This window comes from Syngnathus leptorhynchus, chromosome 12 (genome assembly GCF_054491065.1).
Source record: "Syngnathus leptorhynchus isolate UIUO chromosome 12, UIUO_Slep, whole genome shotgun sequence".
NCBI classification, from domain to species: domain Eukaryota; kingdom Metazoa; phylum Chordata; class Actinopteri; order Syngnathiformes; family Syngnathidae; genus Syngnathus; species Syngnathus leptorhynchus.
In genome coordinates this window covers 5,205,745-5,221,263 of record NC_141206.1, presented here as the reverse complement: position 1 = coordinate 5,221,263, position 15,519 = coordinate 5,205,745, and the positions used below count along the sequence as shown (strand labels likewise).

Below are 15,519 nucleotides of genomic sequence, written 5' to 3'. Positions count from 1 at the left end.
TTTAGTCATTAGAGTTTACAAACTGAATTCAGAGCTTGCTTCAAGTGTCTGCTGCTAGCCAAATGGCCAGCCTCAAGCCGTAGTCTTTGTCTGATACTTATTGCGGTCTGTGGGCCTCCGTCAGGGAACTAGATATACACTTTATTAAAGTTAGCTAGTGTGGTGACGGTCATTGTTGGTACATTTAGGCCTAAAAAGGGTTTTGTAGGATTAGGAAAAAGAAAAAGTCTCAAAAAAATTATACCGATACCATCAACACTCAACCTGTCACTTTCGTAACCCCTAAATGGTTTTTGCTTTTATTTAAAATTAAAATGGAATTTCATCAGTAAGGACAGTGCTAAATTTAATAACAGTACAGTAATAGGTTATTTTCCATGTCTTGATCGAGTACCATTTTGTCTGTTTTTCTCCCAGGTTTCCCTGATTTTCCAGGGAGTGCTTCCCCTGCTTAGTGATGGAGGTACTGCAATGCGACGGCTGTGACTTTCGCGCCGACTCGTACGATGACTTGAAGAGCCACATTCAGGAAGTGCATACAGTCTTCCTACAGCCTGCCGACGCAGACGATTCAGACTCACCGAAAGCTGACAAAGAGGAAGAAGACGAAGACGATGACGACAAGCAGCCAGAGGAGAAAACAGACCAGGAAACCGGAGATAAAGATGACAACAATTCCACACCTCCTGAAGCTGGAATGAGTAATCTTCACACATAAATTAAGATGTTACAGTTCATTTACCTTGCGTCAACTTGAGACACACTTTCTGCATGAAAAGACCATTGCTTGGTTTAATAGAGGGTCATGAATATTGATTTTCTCAGTGCTACAAAATAGCTTCAAATTGGGAATCGCAAGATAACAATACTATTACGACACTAGTCTCTAGTATTCTGAAACTGTCCCATTTACCGCTCTGTTCAGAGCTGAAAAAAGCTAAGGAAGGAGATTAGGTCACTTGATTCAAAGTGTCCTTATACAGCTGACGTCTGATGCACTTATAATCTTTTGTTCAGGTCCCAACTCTGCTGACAGCCCCAGCAAGGCATCGCCGAAGCAAAGCCCCGAGACCCATCTGCTGTTTTACCAGTGCAAGTTCTGCGTCCGTTACTTCAGATCCAAGTCGTTCCTGAAGAACCACACCAAGAAGGTGCACAATGTTGTCGAGGAGGACGTGGTCCCACAGATCTCCTCTCAGACGGAAAATTCCAAAGGGTATTCCTGCCAGTATTGCACCTACAAGACTCCACGTAAAGCAAGGATGATGAAGCACCACGTTATGTATCATAGGCAAGTTCCCTCCGCCGTCTCCGGGACGGCCGAAGCTGACGAAGAGTCGTGTTCATCCAGCGGCCTCAGGCTGTTAGCCTGCGAATGGTGCGACTATCAAACTGACCAGAAGGCCAGCTGGACCAATCACGTGGTCAAGGAACATGGCGATAAGGTCAATATAGTGTCCAGCATTCCCAAACCAGAAGGAAATGCATGTGCGAGCTCACCTAACCCAGATTCCCTATCCCAAAGCCCCACTGGATCAAAGACAGCTTTGACTGAAGGATATGAGGAATCAACGAGAGAAATGCTCGAAAGCGCATCAGCGAAGATTGCTGCAGTCACCGCAGGATGCTCTGCTTCGCCCAAGGTGCCCAACAGAGCCAGTGATATAGAGGCCAACTTACTCAATGAAGAGGACTCAAGGAGCAGTTTAGAAGGTGAAGATGAAGAACTAGGTGATATGGACGATCCCAACTACACTGGAACGCTGTCGGCAGACGCAAAGCAGCTATTAACAGATGAGGACAATAAGCTGCTGGAGACGAAAGGAATACCGTTCAGGAAGTTCCAGAACCGTTTCCAGTGCCCCTTTTGCTCCTTCCTCACCATGCACCGGCGTAGCATCTCGCGCCACATTGAAAACATTCACCTCTCTGGTAAAACCACAGTCTATAAATGTGATGAATGCCCGTTTATTTGCACCAGCCCTCTTAAGTTAGGCACACACAAACAGAGCCACAGTTCCTCCGACGTGGAGACCATGGACCTGACAAGTGACAGTCCAGATCCGCACAATGACAGCACGACTGATCCCGTCAATGGGGGCAATCTAAGTATATCCAAGATGAATGGCAAAAAGTCAATCAGCGGGTTGAACGATCAACAGAATCCACACCGCTGCACGCTCTGTAATTACTCCACCACCACTCTGAAAGGACTGAGGGTTCACCAGCAACACAAACACTCTTACTGCGATGACATGGACCCCACGGTCTTCGAAAGTCAGTTGGCTGACCAGCTGGACACGGATGTAGCAGCATCACCGACCTGTCTACAAAAAACCCAGACCTCCATTTTAGGGCTAGCCACCAAAAAACCCTTAGTCAGTGGTAAGCGTGCAAGGAAGTCCATCAACGACTTGCCTTTGGATTTGTCCTCAGTCAAAAAGAGAACAAGAATTGATGAAATTGCCAGCAACCTTCAAAGCAAAATAAGCCAAAGCCAGCAGGACCTGATCATAAATCTGGATGACGTAGATGACGAGGACATGGCCGAGCATAACAGCGACGCGGGAAGAAACCACGATGGGAAAAATGCCGTCTTTGCTTACAACATACTACAGCCTCACTCGAGGGATTCCCCCCTCAAGGGAGGCAGGATAGGGAAAAGAAAAAGCAACCCCAAATCAAACTCCAGAAGCCTTCCTCTGTCCCTGACTCTTTCTGACGACAGTGAAAACATTTCAGGTGATCTGACTGAAAGTCGCGAGGCGACCCAAGAGAACAGCGACTATTCCGGGGATCCTGGAATGGCGCGTTTCTACTGTAAACACTGTGATTACCACAACAAATCCGCTCGTAGCGTCAGCACCCATTATCAGAGGATGCACCCGTACATCAAATTCAGCTTTAAGTACATCCTGGACCCTGAGGACCAGAGCGCCGTCTTTCGCTGCTTGGAGTGTTACATTGAGTACACAAACTACAACGACCTACACCAACACTACATGGATCACCACCCGGAAGCTAGCAACGTGCTCAACTTTAACCAACCCAATTTGGTGTACATGTGTCGCTTCTGTTCGTACACCAGCCCCAATGTGCGAAGCCTAATGCCCCACTACCAAAGAATGCATCCCACCGTCAAGATCAACAATGCAATGATCTTCTCTAGCTATGTTGTGGAGCAGTCGCACAAGTCTGGCGAATCGCAAACCTTGAGAGAGATTTTAAACTCCGGCCCCAAAACGTTTAACTCAGCCACGTCCACTCCGAGGTCCACCTCAAGCCCGCTGCTTAAAACGACATCCAAGACCCCCGAATCAGGCACAGAGATGGACTCCCCCAAGGACGCCATGGCCGGAAGTGTCGTCGTATACGATTGCGACGTCTGTTCTTTTTCCAGTCCCAACATGCACTCTGTTTTGGTTCACTATCAAAAGAAACACCCTGAGCAAAAGGCGTCATATTTCCGCATACAAAAATCCATGAAGGTTGTGTCAGCAGATCAGCCCCTCGCAAACGCATCGTTTAACTTAAACACGTCAACTACCCCCAAAAAATCAACCGTGGCACTGTACGGATCAGAAGAGGATATGTTCTACTGTAAACACTGTGTATATAGTAACAAATCTGTTGTGGGTGTGCTGGTGCATTATCAAAAGCGACACCCCGAAGTAAAGGTGACGGCCAAATATATCAAACATGGTGCCCCCACCCCGGCCTTGCTGAAACTAATTGAAGAATTACAAATTGCAGCGCCAAAGCAGTTTATGACGCAGTTCCCAAACAACGGTCACGATGGCTCCAACAACTCGAGCCCTAAACTGGGAAGTGGAGAGAAGTGTGAGAACGAGTTGTTCTTCTGCCAGCACTGTGATTACGGCAACCGGACTGTCAAAGGAGTGCTCATTCATTACCAGAAGAAGCACCGGGAAACCAAAGCTAACCCCGACCTCGTGCGTCGCCATACCGCCGTCGTCCGGAGTCAGCGTGAGCGCGCTCAGTCAAGCAGTGTCTCGGCCCCTCCCGACCCGGAAAACACCGCGCCCCTACGATCCCTGAAGTGCCGACACTGTCCCTACACGTCTCCTTATGTCTATGCCCTCAAGAAGCATCTCAAGAAGGATCACCCAACCGTCAAGGCCACAGCCTTGACAATTTTAAACTGGGCTTACCAAGATGGCATTCTGGAGGCGGGCTATCACTGCGAGTGGTGCATTTACTCCCACACTGAGCCTCACGGCCTGCTTCTTCATTACCAAAGACGCCACCCAGAGCATAATGTGGACTACGCCTACATGGCCAGCAAGCTATGGGCTGGGCCAGAGACCACTAAACAAGGGGGGAGCCAAGAAACAAGACATTACAAATGTAGGGACTGCGCCTTTGAGGCTTGCACAGTTTATGACATAACGAGTCACTATCAGGCAGTACACCCCTGGGCCATCCAAGGGGACGAAGCAGTGATTTTGGATATCATCAATGGAAAGCCTTCAGATGAGAAGATGCCCACAGAAGACGGGTCTTTTAACAGCCAGTCTATGGAAGACGAAGGTGCTCTGTACATTGCCACACCGCCCCGAGAGAACAACCCACATCCCTCTCACCCACGTCTCTCTATTTCGAATAATCCCTATCAGTGCACTGTGTGTCTGTCCGAGTACAACAGCCTCCATGGCCTCCTCACCCACTACGGCAAGAAGCACCCCGGTATGAAAGTCAAAGCGGCAGACTTTGCGCAGGAGGCGGACATCAACCCCAGCTCGGTGTACAAGTGTCGCCACTGTCCCTACGTGAACTCCCGCATCCACGGTGTTCTCACTCACTACCAGAAAAGACACCCCTTGGTTAAAGTCACAGCAGAAGACTTTGCGGACGACATTGAACAAATTGCAGACTCGAATGAGGTCGATGACAAAAACAAGACTCAAAGGCAGGGCTACGGTGCGTACAGATGTAAAATGTGCTCGTACACACACGGGACACTGGAGAAACTCAAAATCCATTATGAGAAATACCACAATCAGTCGGCCACTGAGATTTTCTCTCCCGGTTTGACACATTTCTCAGTCAGCCAAGAGACAGAACCAGTGGCGGAATGCAGTGCCAGTCATACATCAAGCACAAGGAAAGTCCAGGAGGTCAACAACGCGGACTTCACCCTCTCACAGTTACCCATCAATAAGCCCGAGAAGCACGCCGTGTTCAAGTGTCAGCTTTGCAAATACTTCTGCTCCACCCGCAAAGGCATTGCTCGCCACTACCGCATCAAGCATAACAATGTCCGCGCTCAGCCTGAGGGTAAAAACAACGTCTTCAAATGTGCTCTGTGTTCGTACACCAACCCGATTCGCAAGGGCCTGGCAGCGCACTACCAGAAGCGCCATGATATCGATGCCTACTACACCCACTGTCTGGCCGCTTCCAAGACCATGACCGAGAAACCCAGCAAAGTCATATTACCGCCGCCTTCCGAACAGGAGAATTCGGAGATGACCGAAGAAGTCCGCTTGGCCGTAGAGAGGCGAAAGTGTTCTCTTTGTCCCTTTCAGGCGTTCAGCAGAAAAAGCATTGTGTCACACTATATCAAACGCCATCCAGGCGTCTTCCCCAAGAAGCAGCACGCTAGTAAACTCAGTCGCTACTTTACTGTCCTCTATGCCAAAGAACCAGAGAAACCAGAAGATAGTCCTATGGACGAGGACGTCAAAGAAGCGTTGGAGGATGCCCCTGATTTAGAGCAAGATGCGGACTGGCTACCATTTAAGTGTCTCAAGTGTTTCCAGTTGTCCTTCAGTACCGGCCTGCTGCTGTCTATGCACTACAACGACCACCACAGGACAGACTTCAAGCGGGATTTTGCAGTGTCGCCGGAACCCGAGGAGGAGGACGACGATGCCTCGGAGTCCTTCCAGTGTTCCCATTGCGAGCTGAAGTTCCTGTCTCTCCCCACGCTCGCCACGCATCTGCTCAATCACAACGAGGAGTTTCAGAAAAGGGCCACTCGGCTCGAGAGGAGGCGGCAGCTTCTCAGTAAACACAAAGCAGCGGCCGTATCAGAAAGCAAGCCCGAGAAGGTGAGAAAGAATGAATTAAGAACTGCAAGATTATTGCAAGCATAAATGTCATAGCATTTTTTTTTTTTTGTCGTTGACAGGAAAGCTGTGCAAACAAAAATCCTATAGGCTTCAGTTGTAACTTTTGCATTGAGGTGCACACTACCATCCGTGCCATCTGCAATCACTTGAGGAAGCATGTCCAGTACGGAGAGGTCAAAGAGGGACATGTCAAGGTAAATGTAGTTATTTGACGCATGTATTTTTCCCCTCATAATCCTTTGATGATTGTCACAATATCGATCGGTAGATACAAGTCTCCCTCAAAACCAAGACTGAGCATGCGCAAAGAAAAATAGAAGCTAGGCGAAGTGTTAGCTTCCTGATTGGCTGTCATTCTGTTTCACTTCACTGGGGCTGAGCCCTACACGTATTGACCCCTCAAACAAAGATTTGCTATTGTAAATATTGAACTGGTTTAACATCTATTGTTAGCTGTGCAAGTAGTTTCCCAGCAAATTCGGCAGAATCACTCTTAACACCAACTGTACTGCAGGTTGATCGCGCAGGATAATATTTTGATATATCACGTTTTCTAAGTTTGATCAGAAGGGTAAAAAAAAAAATGCTTAAAGTCAAAAACCTTCACAAGTCTATACACAGCATTGTGATTAATGTTGCATTTGTGAAATATAAATTAAGCAGCAAAATCCACTTGATTTTATCCATCTCAGGGGGCGGCCATTTTGCCTCTCGAATGAAGCATATTTCTATGAACTCGTTTTTGTTTTCCTCCATTTGGTGCAACTGTTATTTTAAAGCCATCACAGTCTTTGACTTCAGCACCACAACAAGCTTATCGGTTCCCTGTGATCTGGTTCTCTTGACGCGCGCATCTTGTTCTTCCCCATTCACTTTCGCTACCGACAGAGGAGTCTGCCAGCTTCCTCTCCAGACAGCACAAGAGAGGTGGGCTTGGGGGAGGTTTGCCGACAGAGAGAGCATAAGCTATTACTTTAAGAATAGCGGCGGGTATCCATTGGTGCATTAGTATTCTGGGGAGACTGGGAATGAGCCTGTGGATACAAGGCCTTGACCAAACGGCGGACATTAATGGACTTGATAGTCAACCAGCACACTACAGCACAGCTACAGATTCATTTGTGCATTTTACAGAACATTTCGCCACCTCAGGTGGTCCCTTTTAACGATAGTAGAGAGAGGTTCACTGTGAAGGTGGCACATTGTGTTTTATGGCTGCATGAAGGGCAGGGTCAGGGCTTTCCACAAGCGCGAATGAGTCTTCTTGAGGCTTTGAAAGAAGTCACAGTGATTGTCCTTTGACTTGTGATAGCCGCAAAGAGTTTCTGCAAAATAGAAAAATTGTCACCTGGCTGAAATCAAAAGAAATTCAGCACACAACCCAAGAATAAGGATTAGGAGCGAAATAGTTGCAGATGGATTGACAAACTCAAGGGAATGGTTGTTTGCGTACAATTTCTTAGCTGGCGACCAGTCCAGGGTGTTACCAAATATTATCGAAAACCAAAGTGGATAGAAATTAGTGTGAACTGGGACCCTGAATAGGAAAAAGTGTTACAAAGGTGATGAATAGATGGCCAAAATGAAGCATGGGTTTATTCAGAGAGTCAAGATTTAGACCAGAGTCCACATGTTTAAGACCTCCAGACTTATTTTATTTTTTGCACCTTCAATGTACAAACAGGCAAATAATAAACTGACCTAAGTCTTTACTTTTCAGCAGGAAATCAGTGAGGTGCCCCTCACCGTGCCGTCAGAGAGACTCGTTAATGGTGATTTGGAGGAGGATGAAACTGGAAGCCTCCAAAGACTGGAAGACGGCGCGAAAGGCATTGCGTCGCTCGCGGCGGCTTCTTCCGCCGTTGCTACAGAAACACTGCAACCAGACTTGGATGCCGTGGATGGGAGGTCCTCGACGCTGAAGCAACGGCTAGCGACAGGGGGCCACCCATGTGCCCAGTGCGACCGGGTCTTCATGTCCATGCAGGGTCTCCGTTCCCACGAGCGGAGCCACTCGGCCATGGCCATGATCATCAGGGAGGACAAGTATAGCTGCCAGTACTGCCATTTTGTCTCACCCTTCAGACACAAGTGAGTGGGAGCAACATTCCTGTTGCAAGTTAAACAATCTCATTTATGAGTTATTTTTTTACTTCAAATATTTTCAGGATTTGGTTTAAATTTTAAGAAGTCAATACGATTTGAATTTTATGAAAGTATTTTGATTTGGATTTTGAACTTTATCTCAATCATATAAAAAATGTAAACCGTCAATAGAAAGTGTTAAGTTCCAGGTGTTAAATATAGATGGATTTTAATTAAAACTTGAAAAAAAGTCCCGTTCATCTTATACTACTCACCAAATATATAATATAATAATAATATAATAATAATAATAATAAATTATTAATTTATAAATAATAAAAATATTATATAATAATAAAAAATATATAAATAAATAAATATAATAAATAATAATATAAATAGTAATTACTAGCAGTAATTTTGAATTAAGGGTTAGTTTCAACATCAAGTAGATTTTCATCTGAAATGTCATGGCTATAAATTACAAGCGTTTATTGGTCAAACCAAAAATAAAAATAAAAAAATAAAATCTCAAACACCTAATCTGCTATAACAAAGTAAACATTTTTAAAACGAGTGTCAAAAATAGTTTAGGCATGCATAAAGCCATCTTTGATCAATTTTCATCAACATTTCCTGTTGACCAGTGTTAATGCTGCCACATTCTGAAACAAAATGTAAAAACGTTCTGTCAGTTGAGGGACGGATTTTTTTTTGTCAGACACTCAGTGAGCTGGACTGAGAATCAGGTGTAATCCCTCGTGAATACTGTGTGCCCTGACCTAGAAACAGGCTGCACTCCCATGCCACCTAGGTAGGCTGGCATTCAAAACACAGCCAGCTTCCCCACAGGACCTCCCACCAGGGGATTGTGGGTAGATAGATGAGTTCCCCCCTCGCCTCCTCCACCACAGCTCCCCGTTCTGGAAAATGCACTTCAAAACCATAGCGATGCTTGATTCCAGTCGTTTTATTTATCTTCCAGCCTGTTTGTTTTAGTTGAAATGTTTTTGTGTCTTGTGTCTTCTTCTCATCACCAGTCTGGACAGACACATGCAGTCACACCACGGCCATCACAAACCCTTCAAGTGCAAACTATGTCCCTTTAAGTCTGCCTACATAAGCCGCTTGAAGAGCCACCTGCACAAGGCACACACTGGTAAATATACAATTGTCGCAATATTATACAAATGAGGATACTGTGTTGTTTGCACAAACTGGATGTCGTCCATTTAATCAACAGTTGACTCAAATTGACGCCACCGTATTGTATTCATCAGGCGAGCAGTACACGTACAAGTGCTTGTCCTGCCCCTTCTCCTCCATGACCATCAGCCAACTGAAGGAGCATTCGTTGCGAGACCACGGCGAGGCCCTCACGCTCCCCAAACTGCGAGCCGCCACGCAGGCTGCTCACGCCGCCCTCAGGACCCCCACCCGACCCACCAACAATGCGGAGCAAAGCCTCTTGACTTCGGACGGTATGGCATCCGGGAAGGGTTGGCATTGTAGAATGTGATGGTTCCAAATGTGGCTTGTTTGTCAGAGAAATTCTGCAAATATAACATGCACTTCAAACTCAGAAATGTTCAGACAAAAACTGTCCACTTCAAGGACAAAATCCCTTTGAGCAAACTCAGCAATGTTTCTGCAGTATAGTGTAGAGCAATGAACTCTGCTGTACATTGCTCTCTAAATACAGAATATTAGCAGTGGTGCAGAAATTTGGACAAAACATTTTTTTCTCATTAACACTGCATAATTTTTGCAAAAAATAATTTGATTCCTGTACCAATTTGTGCTGAACAGATAGCAAGTATTGAAATGTATAAAAGATCCTTATCACTGCAAAGCATGCTTGATTCATGTGTTGAATTGTAAAAGTGAAGCTAAACCACAAAATATTTTTCCTGCATGTTTCGGCAAACTCCCGAGTGTTGAATGGTGGGTTTTTCAGGTAGATATTCTATTAGTGTCACAGTGGCTTATTTATTGATGTGTCTGAGCCACAAAGTAGGGCGAGAAGATGAGCTGGCTCGCTCACATAAACACGAATGAAGCACGTGCACGTTTGCTTCGTCGCCGCTCTCCCGCACGACCATCGATTGATGAACACGCAAGTGAGATGTATGCATGTGACTGATATTTAAAATGAGTATTAGACGAGATTATGTGGCTGGTGGGTTCATTTGTCACAATGGGTTATAGATTCAATTCAAATGTCTGCCAATCAAAAAGTCATTGCCCATCATATTGACATATTATCACAAGACTCATTTCCTCATTATTTCATTTCAATTCAAACCCTAACCTTTTGTGAGCAGCATTTCATATCAGCGACTATGCTTATTTCTCAGACACCTCATATTGGGAGCCGAGTGACGTCCACCAGCAGCTCAGCCATTACCAGATCTCCTCTCGCAGTCACACGTCCTCCGGGGACAATCGGCCCGACAGCATCCTCACCTGTGAGTTCTGTGAATTCAGCTCAGGCTACATGCAGAGCCTTCGGCGACACTACCGGGACCGCCATGGAGGCAAGAAGCTCTTTAAGTGCAAGGACTGCTCCTTCTTCACCTGCTACAAGTGAGACGCCACTATGCTGACTTATACATGTTGGAGCTGATGTGAACAGAGCTGTTATTGTTCTTAGGAATACGTTCACCTTGCACGTGGAGGCGGGCCACAGCAGCAGCAACAATAACGTGCAGGAGGATGTCCAGAAAGATCTTCGCTGCCCTCTCTGTCTCTACCACACCAAATACAAGAGCAGTATGATCGACCACATTGTCCTACACAAAGGTACACAAGCTCTATTTTTTTTTTTAACCTAAGACACACCACAAAGGGCTTGTGTCCAAAATTCTAGTGACCTGACTTATAGAACTTATGTGATTTTATTTCCACCAGAGGAGCGCGTGGGTCCGCTGGAGGTGAATCGCTCCAAGCTGTCACGCCACCTCCGGGGTGTGGTCTTCCGCTGCCACAAGTGCACGTTCACGTGCTCCAACGACCACGCCCTGCAGTTGCACCTGCACAAACACGAGCTCAAGCCCTACCGGTGCCAACTGTGCTACTACGACAGCCGTCGCCGCAGCCAGCTGGAGGAGCACCTGCGCCTCGAGCACAAGGTGAGAAGCCAGGCCAAAGCTTTAGCTTTGCCGTCTTCCACATGCAAGGGATGAAAAGGGAAAATCTTACTGAGAATGTATGATATTTGCAACCTTCTCAGTTTTTTTTTTGTTAACTTTCTAAAGAGGCTATCTTTGGCAGCTAACTTCTGAGAAAGGAAAACAGCCAGGGATGATCAATTATTTATTCTTCCAGTGGCATGTCAAACTCAAAGGACACATTGTGGCTGCACTTAGGTCATCCGGAACTTTGAGCTGATGGGCCGCGTCAATTTAGACCAGCTGGAGATGATGGAGGAGCAGGAAAACAGCAGCAGTGATGAGGAGGAGCAGCAGCAGCAGAAGGAGGAGGAGGAAGAAGAAGAGCATCAACAGGGCGACAGGATGGAGATGGCGGTCGACGAAACCGGGGCTTTGCCGGAGGACGACGAAGTCATGGAGGTGGCGGAGAACCCGAGAGAGGAAGCGGGAGGCGTAGTGGATGACGAGCGGGAAGACAGCATCTTAGAGGAAGAGCAGAATGAGGAGGAGTTCCAAGAGATGGAAGAAGAGAGGCCTGCACAACAAGGTTCCTTATCAAAACATATTTCACAATAAAAGTAATGCATCAATACCAAACTGAGGCGTCTGATACTTTGTTTCCCAGAAATTCTTGCTTCTCCAACAAGCAGCAGTAGCAGCTGCTCTGGAGAGAAGCGTATTCCCTGCGAATTTTGTGGACGCTGCTTCACGAACAATTTGGAGTGGGAACGTCATGTCCTTCGGCACGGCATGTAAGTATTGAAATCTTTTTCTTTTTTTTTTACCTATTCCGATTTTGAAAGATACATATCGTGAATAGTAAAATGAGCTACCTGTTTTTTCTTTTGATATTACACATATAAGATATCATCACGTGCGATTCAGTGTGACCTTCTACCACCATACAATCCTAGTGTAAAGATTATTATCTCTTACAGGACGGTGACTAATAGTCAACAGGAAACCAGCACAAACTCCAACATGGAGGCCTCTGGCCCAAACGCCAATACGGAGGCCTCTGCCCCAAACTCTAACACGGAGGCCTCTGCCCCAAACTCTAACACGGAGGCCTCTGCCCCAAACTCCAACACGGAGGCCTCTGCCCCAAACTCCAACACGGAGACCTCTGCCCCAAACTCCAACACGGAGACCTCTGCCCCAAACTCCAACACGGAGACCTCTGCCCCAAACTCCAACACGGAGACCTCTGCCCCAAACTCCAACATGGAGACTTCTGCCCCAAACTCCAACACGGAGACCTCTGACCTAAACTCCAACACTGAGGCCTCTGCCCCAAACTCCAACACGGAGGCTTCTGCCCCAAACTCCAACACGGAGGCCTCTGCCCCAAACTCCAACATGGAGACCTCTACCCCATCCTCCCTCTCTTCCACCTTTGTCGACACCGGACCAGAACTTTCCGTCAACCAAGACGAGGATCAAAACGCGACTCTTTCGCCGGGTCAGCGCACGGACGATGGGGAGCCGCCTGATGCCAAAAAGGATCAACATTTGGGTTGATCCAATTGGGACTTTTGGAAGTTAGGTTAAAATAGGATGTTAAAGGAAAAAAAAAAGTGAAAAGCTTTTACGAGCTCACTCATCATTAGATTGTAGGTGACACACACACACACACACACACACACACACACACACACACACACACACACACAGGAAAAATATAGGTTTTGCTGCTTTAAAAAAAAAAAAAAAAAACACAAAAAAATGCTGGCGGTCCCCTAGGACAGATTTTAATATATTGGTAACCAATAGTGAACTTTATTGCTGACATTCTGGTCAAAAAGTACAATGAAAGATGCCACCTGTCTATATACAAATTTATTTATAGAGAATGTTGCCCCAAAATGATTATCCAAATTGAGCGTATTTGAAGCACCTTTGACATAAGAAAAAAACAAAAACAAAACACAAGTAAACAATGTAGAGAGCTACCTTATCTTCGTCCCATTCAAACCTTGTGTTAAAACGTTTAGGAAGGATCGCACCTTATCTATTTTACTACTAATCCTCATTGGTAGAAACAATTTTTGTAGCGAGTTGCTGCAAATCCGTTATAATTATCATATTGCGCGTTAGACTTCAGTCCCTAATTGTTTGGACTGTACTGTTTATAACAGTTGTTCAGTTATTTCATTTAACTTATTTTCACCCCCCCCCCCATACTTGTCCCGTCGTCTTCATTTATGTGCTTTTTTTCTTTTCACGGCTAAGGAAGAAAACAAAAAAGGCATAGATTGTATTTGTGTTCAAAGTTGCTGCTCGAACGCCCAAAAGCCTTATTACGTCGAAACAAAATATAGCAATCAGACTTTTGTCAAACGCCCAAATTAACGATGTTATTGAAAGAACAATGAGCACGTTTGAGAAGTTTTATCGTGCATCACCCAACTAGCTTGTCAAGCCTGCTATGTTGCGCTGCTGTGGATGTCTTTTCCGTTTGCGGACAAGAAGGAACTCCAGCTGGCATCTGTGTACAGAACTATTTGTTACATGTTTGAAATGTGTTCTTTCGGAAAGGATACGCTAAAACCTCCCCTTTTTTTTTTTAACTTTCAATGTCCTCCCTAAAAGAAATACAGTAGTTGAATTGCGTCAGAACCATCTTTTAAGTCAACTTTTGCTTCAAGCTACAAGACACTGTTACGGCTTTGATACTACCTCCAGAGGTAGAACATGGCTGGGTTGACATTGTATGTTCTTTCCATTCTTACAGCATAGCGGCTTCACAAGTCAACCCGTCAATCCCTTGAGATGTGGTTCCCGCTAATCCTAGACATTTGTATCGTCACCATGCCCGTACTTGGCTAAAGGCGAGAATATATAAGCCTATCTGTGCTTCTCTTTTACCCGACTTAATCGTAGCGATCGGGTCGATGCAGAGTTCTCATTTCCCAGTTGGACCTCCTCTCTTTGTGAAAACCAGATATCGGGACAATCTTGGAATCTGAGGCCCCTTGAAACTTGATTTTTTTTTTTGTGATTCTGTGATGATCTTGAATAGTTTGTGAATCTCCCTCACTGTGTGATCGCAGTCTCGTTCTGACTGTAAAAAAAGAAAAGAAAAAAAACCCCAAAGTTGAGTCCCTGCTGACAACACACTGGATATATACTTTGTACATATGTTTTTTTTTTCTTCTATCCATAGGTTTAATAGAATCTGTCCTTCTATGCCTTCTTGTTTCAATCTAAATCCCTGATATGGTGGGTTGTGATCGTTGCCTAGGATGATTGTTTACAATTTGATTCCATGTTATCTCTGGATATTCTGTACATATTGTAATTCTTTGTCTTTTTTTAACTTGGTAATAAAGTTATCACATAACTCATCTAGTTTCTTAAGTGCAAATGTATTCTAATATGAATATGCTTGCTGATTTATTTATTTTTTGGGATGGGGGTGGGGTTGTTGAGACATTTTATGTCAAGTCTTATTTCCAGATCGCAGAGGATCAGATTTTTAATCTCCTGCTTTACTGCTTCAGACGAGGGGCAAAGGAGGACATGATGTGAGGGTGTGCCAAGACAGGCGAGGGCGAAGATGAAATCTTACCAAAGAAAAAGAAGTCCAGATGGATAGAGGCTTATAAAGATTGACAGATTCATGCGTTCTTTGCATGTGTGACTTTGCATGTGAAAGATCAGCAATTCCCTGACCACTGGCAACAAGTTGGGCAATGGGCAATCAATAACAGATACATTGTTATGCGTAGATGGTTCTGACTTGATTCCAAGCACAAAACAAGAACTAAAGTTGCTGATGATAGTAGGTTTGTATTGAATTACTCCAAACCCCCAAAACACTCCCTGCCCTAACAAACACCTGATGCAAAATGGCCAATATTAAAAAATATGTTTTCTTAACAGTTGTTTACAAAGAAGATACTAGTATGTCAAACATAATTTTTATATACGAAAACTGCACTGGGTGTGACGTCATCAAGATGAGCAAAATGGTTTGTTCAAACTTATTGGTTTAAAACTACTCCAGAACTGAATTGATTTGGGTTTTATTGGCTTGAGCGCACATTACGTGCAGACTAAGAGCCACAACAACCCCCAATGTACGTATTTTCACTTTTTGTAATTACACAGCGAGACGACTATTTCGCTGTCTTTCCAGTTCACTCAGAGAAATGAACCAAAAACACCGCGTTGACGTCACACTC

At 45.2% G+C, this 15,519-nt stretch overlaps 1 protein-coding gene across 5 annotated transcripts in view; it reads left to right on the top strand.

Moving 5' to 3' along the window:
• Positions 1-14,679, top strand: part of znf462 (zinc finger protein 462) — a 28,505-nt gene extending 13,826 nt beyond the window's left edge. For 3 of the 5 annotated variants that reach the window (XM_085925415.1, XM_085925417.1, XM_085925418.1), the window contains exons 2-13: positions 418-701; positions 1,018-6,074; positions 6,155-6,289; positions 7,816-8,186; positions 9,221-9,339; positions 9,461-9,661; positions 10,538-10,766; positions 10,834-10,982; positions 11,091-11,311; positions 11,549-11,879; positions 11,958-12,084; positions 12,271-14,679. In XM_085925415.1, the coding sequence (XP_085781541.1) occupies positions 458-701; positions 1,018-6,074; positions 6,155-6,289; positions 7,816-8,186; positions 9,221-9,339; positions 9,461-9,661; positions 10,538-10,766; positions 10,834-10,982; positions 11,091-11,311; positions 11,549-11,879; positions 11,958-12,084; positions 12,271-12,853 (7,767 nt within the window). In that variant the 5' untranslated portion in view covers positions 418-457 and the 3' untranslated portion in view covers positions 12,854-14,679. The remainder of the gene's footprint in view (positions 1-417; positions 702-1,017; positions 6,075-6,154; positions 6,290-7,815; positions 8,187-9,220; positions 9,340-9,460; positions 9,662-10,537; positions 10,767-10,833; positions 10,983-11,090; positions 11,312-11,548; positions 11,880-11,957; positions 12,085-12,270) is intronic. The other 2 variants (XM_085925419.1, XM_085925414.1) reach the window with 2 other exon arrangements.
• Positions 14,680-15,519: the final 840 nt, after the last annotated feature.